The sequence below is a fragment of the Ornithodoros turicata genome, chromosome 7, assembly GCF_037126465.1.
Source record: "Ornithodoros turicata isolate Travis chromosome 7, ASM3712646v1, whole genome shotgun sequence".
Taxonomy (NCBI): domain Eukaryota; kingdom Metazoa; phylum Arthropoda; class Arachnida; order Ixodida; family Argasidae; genus Ornithodoros; species Ornithodoros turicata.
In genome coordinates this window covers 38,724,851-38,743,029 of record NC_088207.1, presented here as the reverse complement: position 1 = coordinate 38,743,029, position 18,179 = coordinate 38,724,851, and the positions used below count along the sequence as shown (strand labels likewise).

At 43.0% G+C, this 18,179-nt stretch overlaps 1 protein-coding gene across 1 annotated transcript; it reads right to left on the bottom strand.

The window, feature by feature from the left end:
- Positions 1-576: 576 nt before the first annotated feature.
- On the bottom strand, positions 577-18,055 carry LOC135401059 (DNA mismatch repair protein Msh2-like). Its single transcript, XM_064633195.1, has 26 exons — positions 17,839-18,055; positions 17,724-17,773; positions 17,009-17,044; positions 16,851-16,938; positions 15,460-15,602; positions 14,769-14,882; positions 14,324-14,410; positions 13,730-13,850; positions 13,572-13,658; positions 13,435-13,493; positions 12,831-12,948; positions 12,089-12,202; positions 9,594-9,730; positions 7,359-7,478; positions 6,048-6,162; positions 5,919-5,974; positions 5,763-5,852; positions 5,475-5,646; positions 4,727-4,852; positions 4,360-4,455; positions 4,103-4,167; positions 3,817-3,984; positions 3,433-3,524; positions 2,951-3,105; positions 2,814-2,881; positions 577-751 (listed from the first exon to the last, which is right to left on the bottom strand). The coding sequence occupies exons 1-26, from the start codon at positions 17,870-17,872 to the stop codon at positions 683-685; spliced, it is 2,580 nt and encodes an 859-aa protein (XP_064489265.1). The 5' UTR covers positions 17,873-18,055; the 3' UTR covers positions 577-682.
- Between the last annotated feature and the right edge of the window lie 124 nt (positions 18,056-18,179).

The following is an 18,179-nucleotide window of genomic DNA, read 5'->3' as shown; positions in this document are numbered from 1 at the left end:
ATTCCCGCGCAATTAGACGTACGCGTGACGATAGTGTGACGACAAGGGGGCGTTCCGGTACACCAGGCCTCATGATTTGCTTCGGTCGCTCCCTCCTGCCGCGAAATGTGGAGGAGGAGGTGCGGCTGGCGACGCTCGCACGTGACCACCTTGGTGGAACGTCACAGAAACGTCACGGCAGCTGATGAGGCGATTCTCCCGGGTCCGGAGTACGGGTCCGCTGCCGCCTCTCACGACCGAGTGACCACTTGTGCCCGTATTTTCGAACATGGTCATCAAAAAACCAATCAGTTAGCTCTGGAAATTATTTGATTTCGAACGAAAGGGCTCGTAGGACAGTTGTTTGGAGGCAGACTCTCCTGCTCAACGTACTTCTTTCAATTGCTCTGGGGAGCGGACTTTCCTTTCAAAGGATCTAAATTTTATGTGTTGCTCACATCCAAGCTGCGACAGCACAAATTTCTCGGGATCATGTGCACTAGTAACCGAAGATGGGGGACTGGAGGATTCAGGTTCTATGCTCTGTAATAAGCCTTCGAGCATGCTAGGATAGTTGAGAAAAGCAAGCACAGAAAGGAGAGATTCCAACTTTCATTCACATACACTGAACATGTTACAGCAGGTACAATATACAACAACTATTATGAGGTAGCACAGCTGGTTCCATCGCATTTACTCATGTTCACGCAGGTCCATCATCAACGTCCATAGCATCTGTGCCCTCGAACTCCGCAAGCTTCTCTCTGGCATCCTAAAGTACAGAAGCAGATGGCCTCCTGGTTCGAGCAATCGCTTACAATACAATCAATCAGTTGCAGTTAATATCAGCTACAAGCAATGTAGATGTACCAGACTCGATGGATCAGTCAGTGTGCCACGTGCAGAGATTTTGTGTGTTCTGTTTACATTGTGAATTTCCTGTACTTTTTTTAGCAACTGCACATATTTCCATCTCTTACTCAACATAACTCTGAAAGTTGGAAATGCATTTACTAGAGCATGCAGTACCCAGGGTACAGTGTTGACCACCAGTGTTGGTCACAGAAGCTGTTGACTTTATTGACAGAATATTAACAGGCAAAAATGGGAAAAGTCTAGCACTCGCACATGTATAACATAAGTATTTAAAGAGATTGAATTGAGGTTTCAATCTCTTTAAATACTTATCTGACAGAATATTGTAAACACTGTAAAGCGGGCTTCATCTAACACTCGAGTGTGCCGACTTGCGGAATGGAGCCGCACACCAAAAGAACAATGGCGGTAACGTGGAGTGGGATTCACCTAACTCTCGGATGTAACGAGGTGAAGCTCACTTGCAGAATGGCGAGCGCGATACCTTGCTTCAGTACTATTCGAAGAAATATTCGAAAATTTAGAATACTGGAAATAGGTTCCGAAGTTATAGCATCAGGAATTCATTTCATATTCGAAATTTCGAATACTCGCACAGCTCTAATACTAACTAAAAACCACTGGCAAAAAAGGAGACCGCTGCGACCCGGTCGTTGCCGGCGCCGCGGAGAAACCTAGATATGACGTCAGAAGCAGGTGACCGTCCGCGCTGGCGGTGCAACCTTACAGTGAGCAAATGAAGCAACTGACGTCAGGCAGCTTGTAGGGGGTGTGCTGGGCAGTTGCTTGACGCTTCTTTTGTGCGTGTACTGCGCCCGCGTTGAATGAAATATGTCAAAAGTCGGATAGATTTCAAATAAAAGTCATCCTTGTGGGCTATTCCATACCATGAGCTCAGATTTCTTTTGGATCTGTTCATGGCCCCTTTAAATACCCTCAGGTGCAAGATTCATACACAGACCACTGTGGCATTCCCCAAGATAATAGTTGCCTCACGATATAAAGCCACAAACTGTTATTGCCAACATACATGTATCATAAGATTTGTCCATTAAGTATATTGTGAAGAAGGCATTTAGGTCAAAGCTCGTTACTCTGTCTAGCTTGCGCTTGTCTTTGCTGGGCTACTGACGCATGGGTGTAACCGGAGGAGGAGAGAGAGCTTAGGGGGTTCAACCCTCCGAACTCATACTTTTGGTAGTTAATTTTGGAGAGGGAAACAATGCGAAATCCCCCCTCCCATGTAAAGTGCCCACAGAACACCCCCGAAATATTTTTCTGGCTACCATCCTGACTGCCGGTCAGTCATTTGACGGAAACTGAACATCAACCTCATCCCGATTTAACCGGACTACACCTAACGCACCAGACATCACAACATTATCAAGTTTGCTAAATGCAGATATGAGGCAAAAGAGCACAAATGCAGGTTGTTGCCAAGAAGCAAGAGAGCTCTCTTGCTTCTGCCTGCTTTATCTGCCTGTTATCATGCAGCCCAGGGTACTGATGTGTAACACCTCAGCATGTGCCACATTGTCAGTTTTATACGCAAACAAAAATGCTGTTGGTGCACCCGAGGACGTCGTAACACAGACGCAGCGGCAGTTGTGAATACTGACATCCCTATAGTCTCAACTGTTGTCGCACCCTAGCCCATGCCTGCACACAGCGTGACAAACGCTGTGTCATTTTTTTCGTACGTCATCGAAGATAACACGAATCTGAAATCCACTGGCATTGCACGTCTGAAGCGGAGCCGTTGAGCACGCGTGTGTAAGCTACTCCTCAGGCTACAAGCAACCTCATGTAAACATACTTTTATAGTGTAGTTTGCATTGGCAGCGCACCAAACTCTTGTACTCATCGTGCTACATGACTACCACAAGTAGATGTACAGTGTATTATCATTGCACCAATGCACAGTCACGGGCGGCAATGCACCCATAAATAGTACATACCTTAATGACGTGTTCTGGAAATTGAGCCAACTGAGCAACTTCTATTCCAAAGCTCTTGTTGCAGACACCTAGAGGGCATCAATAGAAATATTAATAGAAATCAATAAACAGGGGTTGAATAAAGCTCTTCCATCTACCTGGCTTCACTTTGTACAGCAGCGTAAACTTTTCCTCTGTGATGTCTGCCAAGACATGGACATTGCGCACGCATGGAACTTCATCAGCAAGCGCTGTAAGTTCGTGGAAATGGGTGGCAAAGAGACAATACGCATTTACGGACGTCACCAGGTGCCTGGACAAATATGAAATGGAACCATTTTCAAACCCCTGAAAACAAAATTTGTACTCACATGCATAAAGAAAACAAAATATCGCTCACACAGTCAGAATGAACATCACCATGAGAGAAAAAGGAAAAGGTATGCACATCATACAAGAAAAGTATATGTTGTTTCAACAAAGAGTAATATTGTTTCATAGCCATCACTTTTTCTGTGAATCGAATATTAACCTGTCTGTAAAAACAAAACGAAGGAAAACCCAAAATTCGAGGAAAATATTAGACCCTGAAAAACACCTTCTGAATATGCCAAAAAATAAATTAGCAATAGACATTTACTCTGATATGGCCCATGCAAGGCCAAATCCATCATATGTTGAAGTTCCTCTTCCTAGTTCGTCAATCACCACCAGAGAGTCCTCGGTAGCGGTCTGCAAAAAATGAATGGCCAATCAATGTACAGTGCTGAACAAAAGTTTACGGAACACTGCACATTTTTTCTTCCAAGTGACACGCTGGCAGCGAATGAGACTCTACAGACTTACAAACAGGCGACTGGGTTACAGAGGCACATGTCTGGAAGTCCGTACGGTCCCACTCGCTGCCAGCATGTCACTCTGAGGAAGGAATGCGCCGGAGTGTGTTCCGTAAACTTTTGTCCAGCACCGTACAGACACCCTACGCAGTAATACGCAGAGCACCAGCAGCCCAACTCAGACGTACCCTAAGAATAGCAGCAGACTCCAGCATCTCCGCCATGAATGTGGAAACACCTTTCAGTTGTTGATCGCCAGCTCCAATCCGTGTGAGCACTGCATCCACCACAGATATCTCTGCAGCATCGCAGGGTACAAAGCTCCCAATCTGAGCCATCAGCACGGCCAACGCGACCTGCACGCAAAAAAGTGCAGTTTTATTTCATCGTGTTCCGACAGCGAGCGCACTACTTGAATTGAACCAAACACAGCTGATGCACATGCAGGTTCAAGAGGGAGGAACCGATACGCACGGAACGAATGTACGTAGACTTTCCACCCATATTTGGACCGGTAATAATATAGCAGGAGCTTGATCCTGAAGACAAGAAGGACAATTTATTAAAGGGGAATTTTGGCCAGTTAGTTACACACCACAGAAAAAAGAAACGTAGTGCAAATAGACGAGTCTTTACAACAAAGTTTTACTTGCTGAATGAGTGGTTCTTGCAATACAGACATACCGTAAAAATATGCCTGCCACTGGAGCACTGTGCTGCCATGTACTCACCTTTCTTCATCTCAATGTCATTTGGAATGAACATCACGCTGTCTTGAGCTTCCACACAAGGGTGACGTAAACCAGCAAGTTTAATTATCCCGGAACCTGCACAGAGACAATTTCTACTTTTGCCCTCTGCAATTGTATCACAAGGTTGTTTCTGTGTTGCACGTGTGTCTAAAGTTCTAATCCTACAAAATTCACTCATAATGTTTCCTTTCATGGAGTGATATGTAGCATCCATCATTAACAAAAGCCTTTTTGTTTTTTCTGCAGTTTTGTCATGCATACCATACCCAATACAGCTGCAGCCACTACACTAGAAACATAAAGTGTACATTTCGAGTTAGACATCAGAGACAAGTCAGGACCTCACCCTTTGGAAGGATCTTTGGCCTCACATAGGATTTGGGTGCATCTACAGCTGCCATGGCTAGTCCTACAAGGGCATCAACGTGCGATATCACATTGGCAAGTGACTGCATTGGGTCAGAGTACCCAGCTGCAAAAGGACAGCAAAATACATATTCCGGTACTTGAGACAGAAAAGTACAGAACAGCAGAATCCCCAAAGGATTAATCTGCCGTAGTAGCACCTCATTACAGCACCTCAGCACAGAAATAATCCATCAGTAGTTGTAGTAGTCAGCATGAACTGCACTCGCTGGAGTGGGACTTGAGAGAAATTCCTACTACATTTAGTGCTTACTGTACTGACATACCACTGCAATATAATTCGGAACAAACTCAATGGTACATTTGGTGACGACAAATACACCTCGCTATTTGAGGAGGTGCACTAGCTGGACACACTGAAAATTAAAAAAAAATAAAAAAAAATACTAGTAATAAGTGCAGGCACACACTTCGAAATCCAGAGACAGTTGCCAAGCTCAATTATTTCTTTGCCATGCTAGCGGGAAATTATATCTCAAACAGCTCGCCGCCGAATGCAAGCATGCAATATGGCTAGACACCTTAAGCTCTCTAATCTTCTTATCTGAATTTCCGTCTCTGGGCCCAACTGTAATGCACATCTAATCTTGAATGCATATTTTGAGGCATAAAAGTTAATGTTAGAACCATACAAATACAATATGTAGCATGTTTTCAAATGTGCAAACCTGCGATTTCAACCATCATCTTCACAATGCCTTCTTGGGCTTCATCGTAGGACTTCTTGGTGGACAAATATGTGTCATTGACTGAATGCATGTCCGGACTTCGAAACCGCACTCCGTTTTGTTTCGTGTCAATGATGCTATACGTGGATTTTCCTCGCAGAACTTTCTCCTCCTGGTGAAGCACAGTGCACAGAAGAGACAGGAGCTATTATATTTGCAACACCTCTAGATGTCAAGGGGGATTTCTTACAAACGTCAAGAGATCAACACACTTCAACTACAACATACCTTCCTCGTGATCCGGTAGTAGTACCCGAGGTCTTTGCTTGATTCAAGTTTTACTGTCTTGTGTTCTTCAAGCCCTAGGTCTCGAGCTACCTAGTGTGGAGCAAGAGGAGCTCACATTTGAAACACGCTGATGTGAAAGTCTCAATGAACGCTTACCCTCTTCAACTGTCCGTTAAGTTTCTTCTCGACAGAGTCAAGTTCACGTCGTAAAGCTGAAATGTAATTTTTGTCACGAATGATTTACCAAAAGTGTGGATGCAGTACGCGGAAACACGGTCGTCTCACCTTGAAGGTTATCATCAAAATCTGGCTTAACCATGAACTCTCCGTTCTCAACCATCTCAAGGTCAAGTGTAGTTTCTATCATTTCTACGTACTTCGTAAAATCGGACTCCAGTTCCTGTAGTATAAATCAGAGTTGTCAACAGCAGGTACTAGATGTGCAGTGCAATCCCGTGAATTTCAGATCTCTTAATTTGGACTTCCGGATAATGCGAACCAACACTTGGGTCCATCAAAGTCATGTGTATTTGAGTGGGGGAAAACACTAGGTAATTTGAAAGAATGAAAGTGCACAACGGTTTATTCATACGAGATTGCCCAGTTGCGTCCGACTAAGCACCGGGCCGGAAAGAACTCGGCCACGCACCGGGCAGCACACTGCTGGCATGTCGGAGACATTATTAATTAATTAATTCCTTATTAAGTGTTAAATTCACTTAGTACTTATAAAGATGGTACTTGTGCAGGAGCAATGAGGAGCACTGAACGAATCACTGTAATGGTGCGTGCATGACTGGCACAGAATGATGCCGCTTACCCGTGGTTAGTGAAGCCAGTAGGCCTCGCTGTATTAAGGGGACCAAGAAACCTTTCTAATCGACTATACAGACACAAAAAGGCATAGATGACAGACGATTCGACATTTCGAATACGAATCGAATATCGAATGCTACTGGAATGCTGTTCGCAATCTATTTTCAGAATTCGAAATTCTTTAATATTTTTCGAATTGCAAGTGGGCTTCGCCTGATTACATTGCTTACAGTACTCTGTCACTAAGGTCTAGAACTTCTGTGACCTCATGATCAACGCTGTACTCTAGGCACTGCACGTTCCAGTAAATGTACTCCCAACTTTCAGAGTTATGTTCAGTAACAGATGGAAATATGTGCAGTTTCTAAAAAAAAGTACAGGAAATTCGCAATGTAAACATAGAAATGAGGAGATGCACACAAAGCGGGCTGCATAGATCATGTTGACTAGCCCTCAATGGCGTTCATCCCACTAATGCAGTCTACCATACACAACCCAGAAGGACCCTTCTCTCACGATATGTTATGCTGCACGAAAAGGCTCACAAGTTTGGAGAACATCATCGAATGAGCACAACACCACGAACACCACAAAATATTTTACCATGAGGTATTCGAAATCATTCGAATTGGGCCTTTCCTGATTATCTGAAATCGATTCGCAATGGAAATTTTGCTATTCGCACAGCTCTAATACTTTCTCGAATTGGGTTGGTGGGATTCACATTCAGCAGGTTTTGAGTGTTGGGTTAAATATTGCAGACGACATTGATTGGCATACCTTAAGTGGTACTACAAAAAGCTCCTGTAAAATGAATCCTCTCCTTTTTCCTACTGCCTTTTGCAAGGTGGATGATACTTTAGGAATGACTTGCAGCATTTGGTACATCTTATAAAGGTCCTGTAAATGAGTGTCAAGAGTTAATAAGCAGAAGCAAGTACACACACCACAAGTACAGCAAACAGAATACTACGTACATACCAAAAAATTTCAATATGTAAATAATAAATTTGACGATGAACATGTCAAGCAGACAGCATCAACGTGTAGAACATTAAGGAAGGATTGTACAAATATGCAATCAAGCTTGTCACTTGTGATCTTCAAAATGACAGTCTGATATCTAGAGGAGATGACGTTCCTCCAGATGAGTCCGTGTGAGCAGATGAGACTGACGGAGATGGAATGTCCCGGAGGGCCAGATGTGCTGGGGATTTTCTTGACCCACTTCCCAGATATATAGTCAGATGTGGAGTCAGATAAACAGTTAGATACGTAATCAGATATGTAGAGGAGATGTTGTTCCTCCAGATGAGTCCGAGTGAGTAGTTGAGATTGATGGAGATGGAATGTCACGGAGGGCCAGCTGTGCTGGGGATCTTCTTGACCCACTTCTCAGAGATGTAGCCAGATATGTAGCCAGATATGGAGTCAGATATGGAGTCAGATACGTAGTCAGAGAAGTAGTAAGATACGTATTCAGCTATGTAGAGATGATGTTCCTCCAGATGAGTCCGAGTGAGTAGATGAGATTGGCGGAGATGGAATGTCCCGGAGGGCTGGATGTGCTGGCGATCTTCTCAACCCACTTGTCACATATGCAGTCAGATATGCAGTCAGATATGCAGTCAGATATGCAGTCAGATATGCAGTCAGATATGCAGTCAGATATGCGGTCAGGGGAGATGTTCCTCCAGATGAGTCCGAGTGAGTAGATAAGATTGACAGAGATGGAATGTCCCGAAGGGGCCGGATGTGCTGGCGATCTTCCCAACCCACTTGTCAGATATGCAGTCAGATATGAAGTCAGATATGAAGTCAGATATGAAGTCAGATATGAAGTCAGATACATAGTTAGATACATAGTTAGATACATAGTTAGATATGTAGAGGAGATCTTCCTCCAGATGGGGGGGCATCACAGTAGATGAGATTGACAGAGGTGGAACGTCCTGGAGGGCCAGATATGCTGGGGTCTTCTCGACCCAGTTTTGAATCCTGGCAGTCTAAGTTTGTTCAGAGTAGAGATAACCTGATGAGTCGAGAAAAATAATCGGTACGCATCTATTGGTGATGGTGGGAGAGCTGAAAGAGCCTCCGTTGTCTGCCTCACGGCCCCTATTGGACAGCGGGGAGCACGGTGTGCAACGCTGGCCAATAGGTGTATTCCAATTACTTATCTCAACAGATCTAGTATCGCGACTATCTGCTAACATAGTCTCCCTGGTATCGTGTCCTCGATATGAGTGCCAATGCCAGTCACACTTTTCGGCGTTTTACAAAACGTTTTTACCATTCCCCCCAGCTCTCTTGCTGGGTGGTCATGCCCTTGTACCCTTTTTTTGTGTTTACAAACAACCTTGGTTGTCCTAAACACCTGTAGTTCTGAGAACAATTTTGCCTCTCTTTTGATACTATTTTCAGTTATACGTAACACATGCCTATTTACAGCTTTTGCCATTTTGTTTTAGCATACACATGAGCACTTTTAGTACTCCTTTTTTTTCTTTTCTGGTCCCATCATATTGTTTGGCGCATTATGGCCAAAGTTGCCCATGCGCGATCACTACCCACAGTTCCTTAACTGAGAGTGTGATACACTATTGCAACGTTTGTTGCAGAGCACATGACCTGGAATGCACTCATGACCGCAAAGAGAAGCGATGGAAGGTTGTTCTCTCCTTTTTTCAGGCTCTCACCCTCAAGTCTTTCTGCTATCTCTGTCACGCTTGCTGGATTCACACTTCCGCTGGATTCCCAACTTTCATTCCACCATTCCTGTGAAAGATCTCTTTCCCTTCCAATCAGCTATGCTTACAATTCAGGGCATGACAAGAAATTTTGGGCCATGTTGATTTCATGTTTCTTATGACACATATAGATTCTGTCACTGGCAATGGATGTCTACACCACTTAGAGGACCAACATGTCAATGTAAGAAGCTATATAATTGCCATTCTGAATAACCACAGATCCCAATTATAAAGGCAAAAACCATGCAGCTGTTGTTCATACCTGAAGTGAAACTTTCTGCCGAAGTAACCGTTTTGCCAACCTTGCGAGGTCAGAGAAACGCCGCAGGAAATCATCATACAAGCAATGCCGTACTTCTGCATCGTGGACCATGACTTCTACAACATCCAGTCGTTCCTCTGATTTCCACAAATAAAAGACGCACGATAACTATGGTGATCGGCACACCTCATACAACTACAGTTAGTGCACATGAAGTGTGTAATGACAACCTGCTGCTTTGATAAATGTTGTTTTCCATATACTCACACTAATAGTAACTGTTGTTACTTACAAAATTTAGCAATGTATTATCCTATAAGCTGTCAAATAAAAGAGAATCTTTAAATTTTTCCAGTACCTGATGTAGCAATGTACTACTTTTCACTAAAGTTTAATTGCAGAAGTGTAGAATGTCACGAGGAACATTATGTCACCCTGTCAGGGTGACAACTTCACCAAATAAGAGCCTTGGTGCAATGCCGGTAAAGTGCAAAAGAAAAAAGGAAAAAGAAGTCAAACTTGATGGCTGTGTATAATTAGAGCATGAAGTTTTAGGGTTTAACCCGATTCTTCCCCGAATTTGAACCCCGAATTGAAGACTTCCTCTTTAGAGTGAAACTCGATTTTTACCCAGCAAATTACAAGACATCTGTAGGAATGCATACTAACTTGTTTAGCAACAAATGCTGTTATATCACCGTTTGTACGAAACCAGTACGGTTAGTTTGAGTAACTGAGCCAGATTTCTCCCCGAATTTAGCATACTGCAAGTTTTTCCACCCGAATTCGCATGAATTTAGAGTACATGTTTATTTATACCCAATTTTTACCACCACCCCAAATTTAGAAAAAATATTTCCCAAAAACTTCAGGCTCTATGTATAATTAAGGCCCTCGGTTTTCTGCTGCGGCAAATTCAAAATTCCACGGCAGTAACTTGTAAATTCTGCGACTTTCTGCGAGAAACAGTTTATTTTCTTGGATAATGTGAGAACAAAAAATATGTTATAAATTTACAGATTCAAAGCACTGTTGTGGCTCAGCATTACATGCATGATATCCTGTGTTCTCATCTGGTGCGGTCTGTCGCCTGCAATCATTTTATACTTGCTGAAAGATCGTTCAGCATCTACAGAGTTTATGGGAACTTTATATGAAGGAGTTTACAATACATGCCCTGGGGAAGTTACATCTTTATGACACCCCTTTTGTTCCTGGGCCGTAGGCATTATTTAAAAGTCTTAACCTTTTGAGGGCAACCTCCCAGATATCAAATCAAAATCCCCCACTGCCACTGCTAAACTGCATATGGGACGGATGCCGCCCCTTCCTCGGGTGAAGCATACACGATAAACTTGGGCTAACATTATCTTGAGCTAAACTACAATCTGTCTGTGTTTGTCTTGCAGCATAAACAATTTCGTGAAGCAGGCTTCAATTTTGTAGAGCAGGCTTCACCTCATGCTGGGAAGCGTCAGGTGAAGTCCACTGTGGGGGTGTCGTTCGTATTCGGCAAATAGTTGAATATCCGGAAACCCGAATATTGGGTATTCGATTCGCGAATGGAATACTTCGCGTGATTGATATTCAATGCGAATTCGAGAACTCGAATATCCGCACACCCGTAAAAATAAAGGATTACGTGAAATTCTGTGCCAAACGAAGGATTCCACGATTAATTCCGAAATTCCGCGGCATTTCACGGAATCGCAGAATCGCGGAAAACGGAGGGCCTTATGTATAATACATATGTACATATTCAAACATCGCCAAACCAGGACTACCAGCACAAGACAGCGGTTTCAGCCTTATTGTCACCTCATAAACACTGCATCGGTAGGCAGCCTTCTTGGAAGGTGGCATTAGAAGGTAATGTGGTACCAAATGTCAGGGTGAGAGCCTCATGAACTGAAAGCCACAGTGCAGCTTTGCCTACAATGTTGGACAGAAATCGGTGTCGCGTCGTCGTAGTGTGACAGGGTCTTAAGGTGCATAAGAAAACAAAAAGCCCAAGCCAAATTTGTGAGTAACTATTGATAAGAGCATTTATCAAAGCAGCAGGTTGTTATACATTGTGCATCACACATTTCTTATACAAGTGTACCTTCAAGAGGGGTGTTCTTGACGTACATACTGCACTGTCACAGCTACAGAGGTGCCCCAGATGAAAGGTACATATATTCAGATTTCTTAAGGCTGCCATGTAATCAGTGAAATAAATACTACATGATCTATCTTGATATAATGAGAACGTAAACAGGTCCAGGACCGAGATTGTGGTGCAAGCAAAATTTACTTCAACACATGGCATAATGACACGTGGTGCCATGTGTCAACATAATGGCACACTGCTGCCAACTATAAAATGCAAAGGAAAAAAAAACCTAATATATATCGCAGTTTAAGTAACGTCTTCCATGTTGAACTTAAGTTCCATAACATATCCCCGTTTATTCGATTGACCGAGTAGAAAAAAACAACACAAAGGAAATCACCCATCTTCGTGACGTCCATCAGCGGCTGCTTTATCCACTGAGATAGTAACCTCTGTCCACCAGGTGTCCGGCACCTGTTCAGCAGTGAAAGCAAACTGCCATCTGCTCTCGGATCTGGCAACAGCAAAAGAGTATAACAAACATCAGCAGGATGACGACTAGGAAACGCTGCAATAATGTGGCACAGTTTCCGATCGGTTTTTCAGACTGCAAAAGTTTATAGGCATTCGATTTTTCTGACATCATTGCCACAGTCTCGCCCTCCCCAGAATTGAAAGGTATATTTTTAGCTCCAATATTTCGTACCACTTCTTCGGGGAATGACCAAAATGCTTTTGCAAATTGTGTAGGCTCTAACACGACTCAAGAGGAGCTTTACGTGCACCTGCTCAACGGCTCAGCACTGTGCTCTGCTCCAAGTGTGCAATGGTGGAGAATTTTGGGATATTATCTTCAATATCAACTGAGAAAAACATTGCAGAGGCTGTCGTGCTGGATGCGGATGTGGGCACAGACAAACATTTTCAGAGTGTTTCATGCCTCTCAGGCGAACCTTTTTAACCTGACTGCTTCATATTTCAGACCCAACTCAGTGGCTCCCACAAGTACAAAAAAAGAGAGAGAGGAAAAGAAAAAAAAAGAAAGGTTAGCGACTAAAGCTTTGTGTTTTAAATATTCTGTACAATCACCGTTACAACTGCCTCGTAGCGTAGACTCGTAGACTTCGGTAAATTATCCTTACCTTCTGTTGTTGGGATGATGCCCAATGCCTGCACAGCAGATGAGTCAAGCCGAACGTACTCACTGAAGTCAAACGTTGACAGCTCAAACTGACCAAAGTTTTCACTTTTTGAGAGGAGCTGAAGAAGAGAGGGAAAAAAAAAAGAAGATCAGAACAAAGTGTGGATTGTGTGTCAGGCTTTAATAATGCGCAAGTTGTAGCTGTTTTAACTGCAATTTTAAGATGCCCTTGCATCTGCAAAAAAGAAAGAAAAAGAAAAAAAAAAGGGTTATCAACAGATATGGTTGTTGCAGAGTACACTCGTTGTGAAACTCTCCAACTGTATCGCTTCCACTGCAGAGGGTTTACTTCGCATGATCACCACTAACAGACAACGACCCACATGCGACGACGTTCGCATGCCAGGTACTGGACTCCCCTCAGAGCCCATGCCTCTCATGCTCAACACCGCTGGTAAATTCTCTTCTCTCTCACAGCAAGTTGAACTGGGTATGGGCTTCTCACCAGACAATTCGTAACAAATGTGCAAAAAGCCACACGCCTGTCCCACACAAGGTTTCCGCACACATATGTCAACAGACGATATTGTTCGTTGCTCACTTACATCTAGATAATGTGCAACTGCAACAACCGCCTCCATGGCTGCCTTCATGTCTATCTGAGCTGAAAAAAATATCCACGTAGTTATCGGACACCATGTAACAACAACAACGAGTCTCCGTGGTTGCTGCTTATACTTACGCAACATGCTAACTTGTCCACTGGGAATTGAACTTGGCTTCAGGAGACGACTCAGGTCACTGTTAATGTCGCTGCAGCTAAAATCGGCTGCACAAGGAAGTTTACGTGCGCTTTGACATCAGTGTGTTCAACGTGTAAATTTGCTCAAATAAACTCACATGCTTTGCACTCTGTGAGAAGTATGTTGGACCGTTCAATAATGGTCTTCAGTTTAGTGTTCTTTCTGCAGTCTGTCACAGACACAAGACACTCTTGTGGACATAGGTGTATGAGGGTAACCTACGAATAATATGGTCTATCAACCATGTGTATAGAAAAACAGCAGGCACGGTAATATACGATGAGCAATCAAAAAGAGTCATGTGGTCAATAAGATTACGACAAAGCTCTTTAATTGAGCATTCTTGTTGCAGTCTGTCATAGACACTCTTGTGGACAGGTGTATTAGAATGACCTATGAATCGTATGTACAAAAAAATTGTGGACATGCTAATATATAATGAGACGTGAAAAAGAACATGTGGTCAATAAAGTTGCGACAAAGCTCTTCAGTTCAGTGTTCTTTCTGCAGTCCGTCGCGGACACAAGACAGTCTTGTGGACATAGGTGAATTAGAATCACCTACCTATGAATAACGTGGTCTGTCAATCATGAGTACACATGAAATTGTACTCAGGGAAAATTGTAGGCATGCTAATACAAGATGAGCAATCCAAAAGAATCATATTCAATAAAATTATGAAAACACTCACACTTAAGTTTGAGAAGTGCTCGTCATCGACAAATTCTGCGACAGTCAACTTCTGGAGAATAGCATCTCCATGAGCAATCCCCACTATCTGGAGAAGAAATTGAATACTACGTACATAGCCAAGCTTGATAATTTTGTAAGGTATGGTGCAACAATAACAAAGATCAATCATTCAATACGTTTGCAGATCCAATCTGACGAGCTCCCCAAGTTCTAAGGGAAATGCAAAGTGCTCCAGGGGCATCGTACAATATTTTTCATTTAATAACACCACAAGAAGAGGTGCATGACAGCACGAAAGCTACAGGAAAATCAAATTTTCAGAGATACAGTTTGTACAATACATAACAGGCTTCAGCCTTCAATGAAACTTCAACCACACAAGCACATCATCAGTAGGTTGCATATTAACATTCATGCAGACAGTTTGCAAGAACTGCCATTACCTGTTGTTTCCCATCATTTTTAACGCTAACAGCTAATACACCTCTGGTTTCGGAGAGAGTGGCAGCACCGGTGAAGAGAAGATCCTCAACTTGTGTCAAGTCACCTGGTGATGCCTAGAAGCAAAACGATCCAAGAAAACCCCAATATCAGACCGCGTGCTGTCATTACTTTGTACAATGTAAATACGCCCTTGTCTTTTTGGGTTTTTGTGTCTTTCGAAAATTGGGGCTAGAATTGGGTTAAATTTCAAAAGCCATAAAATAGAGCAAAATCGGATGGTATATCATGTGTAAAAACAGTTTTTCGGGTGGTGAATTTTTAAAAAGTGCTTCTTGCATTTCACATGTTTCAGGTGTTGAACTGTGATGAATACGTAGTGCTTAGCATTCTCCAGTACTTGTACTGGCGACTGAATTCGCATTTGGCAAGCTCATTTTCAGGGTATTTTCAGGCTTTACCCTAACTGAAAATGATGCAAATCGGGGAGGATCTGGTAAAAGTGGGTCTTAGCAGATTTAACCCTCAAACACACGGCTCTAAATACAAACCATACATACAAAAAATAAAACCACAAGAAGGTTTGATACATTCAGCCCCTTGGAGGACAACAACCATGTTATTCCTGCCCTAACCCTATTCCTGCCCGTTATCCTCGGAGGTTTAATTTACAGTAAAGAATTTCACATTTACCTTGACAGCGAGGGTCCAAGAATTTCCTTTGGACGAGGTGTTGCGGTATATCTCAACCCTGTAGCGCTTCACCAGTAAAAGGTCAGCAAGAAGAGGCTCAAAGTTCCCTTTGCTAAGACATACTGATCCAACCTTGTTCTCTCCTGCATTTACAAAGTCATTCAAACTTGTACTGCATAGAATGAAAAAAAAAGGATGCAAAGCCTTTATAAAAATGTCACAAACATTAAATATAAAGTAATTCAACGCACACTCATGTATAACTAGAGCCTGAAGTTTTAGGGTTTTACCCGATTGTTCCCCGAATTTGCACCCCGAATTGAAGGTTGCCTCTTTAGGGTGAAACCCGATTTTTACCCGGCAAATTGCCCTCACTGGGATGTCTGTAGGAATGCGTTACTTGTTTGCTAGAAAAATGCAGTTACATCACCGTTTGTACCAAACCTGTACAGTCAGTTTGAGTAACTGAGCCCGATTTCTCCCCGAATTTAGCATACTGGAAGTTTTTTTCTCCCGAATTCGCATGAATTTAGTGCACATGTTTATTTACCCGATTTTTACCCCCAGAATTTAGAAAGAAATATTTCCCCAAAACTTCAGGCTCTATATGACATGCACCCATTGATGTTCGCCCTTGAGGAAAATGTTTCGGCGTATAGCACACCTTTACAGATTGCTCATGTCACACGCGTTATTAGTGCTAGACACTTGAAAACTCAAAAGTCTGAACAGAAAACACGCCAGACACACTTCGGCATCGGCTCCAGCAGCGGTCAGCATGACTGGCAGCGCATACAAGCACAGCTCTACGTACCATGACATCCCATTGATCTATGCCACGTTTTGTCGGGGCGCAGCCTTGTCGTGTAAAAAAATCAGAAAGAATTCAAGGATTAAGGTTAGTTGCATGCCCTCGGGAATGCCAGTGTGATCACCCTGCGTGTTATACAAGGTTGCTGGCGGTCCTATGCAGAAATGTATCGATGTGTAGCATGCACTCGTAGATAACATGCTCAGCCTATTTTTCAACTTTTTTGCATGTATAACATACGTGTTATACACCGAAAATGACAGTAAATGATGATGAAGATGAGGTGGAGTTTTATGGTGCATGAATGACCATGTTGTGCCAAACAATGAAGAACAAAGAACTTTGCGTAACTTTTAAAGTAGGACTTTCAAAGTTGTACGTGCATAGAAACAGTACGAACACCCCAATAGGGCAAGGTGAAATGGTAAAGGTTCTTAAAAAAACACACTGAAGTGCCATTGATGAAGACGCTCATGTAACAGGTATGATATGAGGATGCGCGTTATGAAGAGCTGCTCCTCGCAGCGCGGACATCTACTAGTGCTGACTAGGTGAGGTCTCTTAACGGGTGCTCACGTACCTGACCCAAGATATTTGAGCACCGACATAGTCTTGAACACCTCACGGCACACATACTCCGCATCAGATTCATGAACAGTGTAATAATCCTGAAGTAGAAACATTTGCTTTGTAGAGCGCTCACAGGGGGCAGTATAAAGGGACTAACCCACTACTTACATTCCTGTCGAAGAACCTAAATGTGGTGTTCGGTTTCTGGAATTTCAAAATGGTACAAGTGTGTCGTGACTTGGTCGCAAAAGCTTGGGCAACACAAAATTTTTGAGGGGGCACCGCATGCAGGCAGAAAAATGTGCAGACACCCGTAAGAAAGCACTTAGCAAAGTCTGGATATCCTGACATCCCTTAATTCGTGTCGTCATCAACTGCTTCAGTCACCTATTTATGTTAGGCAGTGTATGTAGCATGCTGTCATTGACTTTCATCAGGTAAGCCGTTCCAGTGCCTTCAGAGTCTTTTTTTTAGGTAAACATATCCCCCACTCTATTCCAGTGTATTCACAGGAAAAACTTTTTTTCAGCATACAATCCGTACTGTGAACGTTATACGGTAGCAATATGTCCTTTACATAGTGAAGGTGGTTCATTATGTATAGATATACAAACTACCCCATATCAACTATGTAATACGTCCTTCGTATGGTAAAACATAAAGGATGACGAATGCCTCAGACATACAAGGATTTTCACAGCAGCCCCCCCCCCCCCCCAAAATCTTGCACTCCCCCCTCCCCCTAAAAAGAAAAAAAAAAGAAATACCGGCTAGAAAGGCCAAAAACACTACAAGCAGCACATATAGGTGTCATACACTCCTCCTCCCCACGCCCCAGATGAAAATCCGGGGAATGTTCCTGTCAGACAAGATTATGACTTACCTCCGGAAGGGATCGCACAAAACCAAGGAATGTATGATCGCGTTCGACTTCTGCAAAATGACATTGCGTGCATCAGTAAAAGTTGTCCTGATCATTAAAGATAACTGTCACGTACCTCCAATATCAACATTTGGCATTAACTCTGACATGACTGCAATTGTGACATGTGAATTCACGCACAAAAGCTGAACATGTGCGCTAGTTTGTTGATGTCTAAAAGTCTAAAAGAGCGCGTTTCATAATCCCGCTCTCACCTGCGTCTACCGCATGAAACAACTATTGGATATTTTATTTTACTGATATAATAGCTATACTATTTGCAGCTCACGATAAACATTATGCCCTGCAAGGTCAGGACAAAATGGGACACATGTCCAATATTAATATTCTCCCTTGGCGGTTTTCTGAACGAGTTCAGCGGTTTCAGCTATGGTTCAGCTAGTTCAGCATACATGC

Excerpts from the sequence above, each read along its gene's own strand:
- LOC135401059 (XM_064633195.1), bottom strand. The coding sequence starts at position 17,872 with ATGTCAGAGTTAATGCCAAATGTTGATATTGGAG. Across the intron at positions 13,494-13,571 it reads TGGACAAGTTAGCATGTTGC|CTCAGATAGACATGAAGGCA; the intron begins GTAAGTATAAGC and ends TATTTTTTTCAG. Across the intron at positions 3,525-3,816 it reads AGTCTGCTGCTATTCTTAGG|ACCGCTACCGAGGACTCTCT; the intron begins GTACGTCTGAGT and ends CATTTTTTGCAG.